The 1,655-nt window shown below is 42.0% G+C and overlaps 2 protein-coding genes across 2 annotated transcripts in view; both read left to right on the top strand.

Annotated features, from left to right (window-relative positions):
- Positions 1–1,579, top strand: part of tgm2l (transglutaminase 2, like) — a 23,677-nt gene extending 22,098 nt beyond the window's left edge. Inside the window, exon 9 of the mRNA XM_048605925.1 lies at positions 1,252–1,579. Coding sequence (XP_048461882.1) covers positions 1,252–1,402 — 151 coding nt within the window. The 3' untranslated portion in view covers positions 1,403–1,579. The remainder of the gene's footprint in view (positions 1–1,251) is intronic.
- The window catches only part of LOC109914298 (plasmolipin), an 83,054-nt gene that overhangs the window by 30,325 nt on the left and 51,074 nt on the right, over positions 1–1,655 (top strand). The window lies entirely within an intron of this gene.

Consider the following 1,655-nt stretch of genomic DNA (forward strand, 5'->3'; position numbering starts at 1 on the left):
TAGTGTACCTGTGTCTCTGTGACGGTGCGGGTTAGTGTACCTGTGTCCCTGTGACGGTGCGGGTTAGTGTACCTGTGTCTCTGTGACGGTGCGGGTTAGAGTACCTGTGTCTCTGTGACGGTGCGGGTTAGAGTACCTGTGTCTCTGTGACGGTGCGGGTTAGTGTACCTGTGTCTCTGTGACGGTGCGGGTTAGTGTACCTGTGTCTCTGTGACGGTGCGGGTTAGAGTAGCTGTGTCTCTGTGACGGTGCGGGTTAGTGTACCTGTGTCTCTGTGACGGTGCGGGTTAGTGTACCTGTGTCTCTGTGACGGTGCGGGTTAGTGTACCTGTGTCTCTGTGACGGTGCGGGTTAGTGTACCTGTGTCTCTGTGACGGTGCGGGTTAGAGTAGCTGTGTCTCTTCATGTTCTTGCATCTTTTAGACAGTCTGTAAGCAAGTCCTGCCATCTGCTGGCCATTCCCTCAGTAACTGAAATTTGATTTTTGTTCAAGCGTTGCAGAAAAGGTCCTGCTGTAACTGATAGGGTGACATTATAAAGATTGTTTTGGTAATGCCACAAAGAAGGTTCGTGTTGGTGTTGAATGATCAGCAGTTTATTTCAGTGGGGTTTGAAACAAAAGCTGCTGTGTGATGTGAAATCAAGTGCCAGTTATGTCTGTACATATGCCTGTTTAAAATGTAATGATATAAAGTTTATATTTTGACAACTGTTACTTGATGCCATGAATTGAACACAGCCTTTTCATTTCTTGAAGCTAAGCTCAAGTCCAAATGCGACATGTGCTGGATATTATTCTGACCCACCTGTTAGCCTCGTTCTGTTGATCTTTAAAATTAACCCTCATAAACAGAGAAGCTATTCCCTTCCAGTTACTGATGACGTTTTGTGATTATCTACTGGAAGCTGTGTGCTGGTGTCTTTGAATATTATCTTGAATTGTTCTTCATTTATATCACACTGCATTTCTATTTTATATTTTAGATGAAACTGTGTGTTTCCACTGTAAATAATGATAACATAATTGTAGCCAATCCTACTCAAGGGAGCATGCACATCTGCATTCACACATATATATATATAGTGGAAATGCATTTGTATATAAATATAAATATATGCATTTGTACAAATCAAATGCAGTCCATTTGATCATTTTACATGAGCTTGATTCTGATACAACCACCCGTTAGAAGAAACCCTCTTGCATTTCTCTTACTTCTATTTATTTCTTCTTTTTCTAAATAAACGAAGTACTGCAGCAATCCATCCTGGGCAAGAGGTTGTGGTGAACGTATCCTTCAAACCGAGCAAGACAGGCTTACGGAAACTGATGGTGGATTTTGACAGCAACAGACTTCACGATGTCAAAGGTTGCACCAGCATTATTGTCAGACGGGCTTAACAAACAGCCACTGGCATTATATTAAGTATTTTAATCCATGGATAAATCAGCTAGGAATTTTACCTTTTTAATGCAATAGAACATTTGGTTGCTATGTTTCATATGTTGATTGAAATTCCTGCCACTAGTACTTCAGCTATCCATCCATTGACAATGAGAAATAGTGGGAACTGCAGATGCTGGAGAATCTGAGATAACAAGGTGTAGAGCTGGATGAACACAGCAGGCCAGGCAGCATCAGAGGAGCAGGAAA

This window comes from Rhincodon typus, chromosome 15, assembly GCF_021869965.1.
Source record: "Rhincodon typus isolate 14 chromosome 15, sRhiTyp1.1, whole genome shotgun sequence".
NCBI classification, from domain to species: Eukaryota; Metazoa; Chordata; class Chondrichthyes; order Orectolobiformes; family Rhincodontidae; genus Rhincodon; species Rhincodon typus.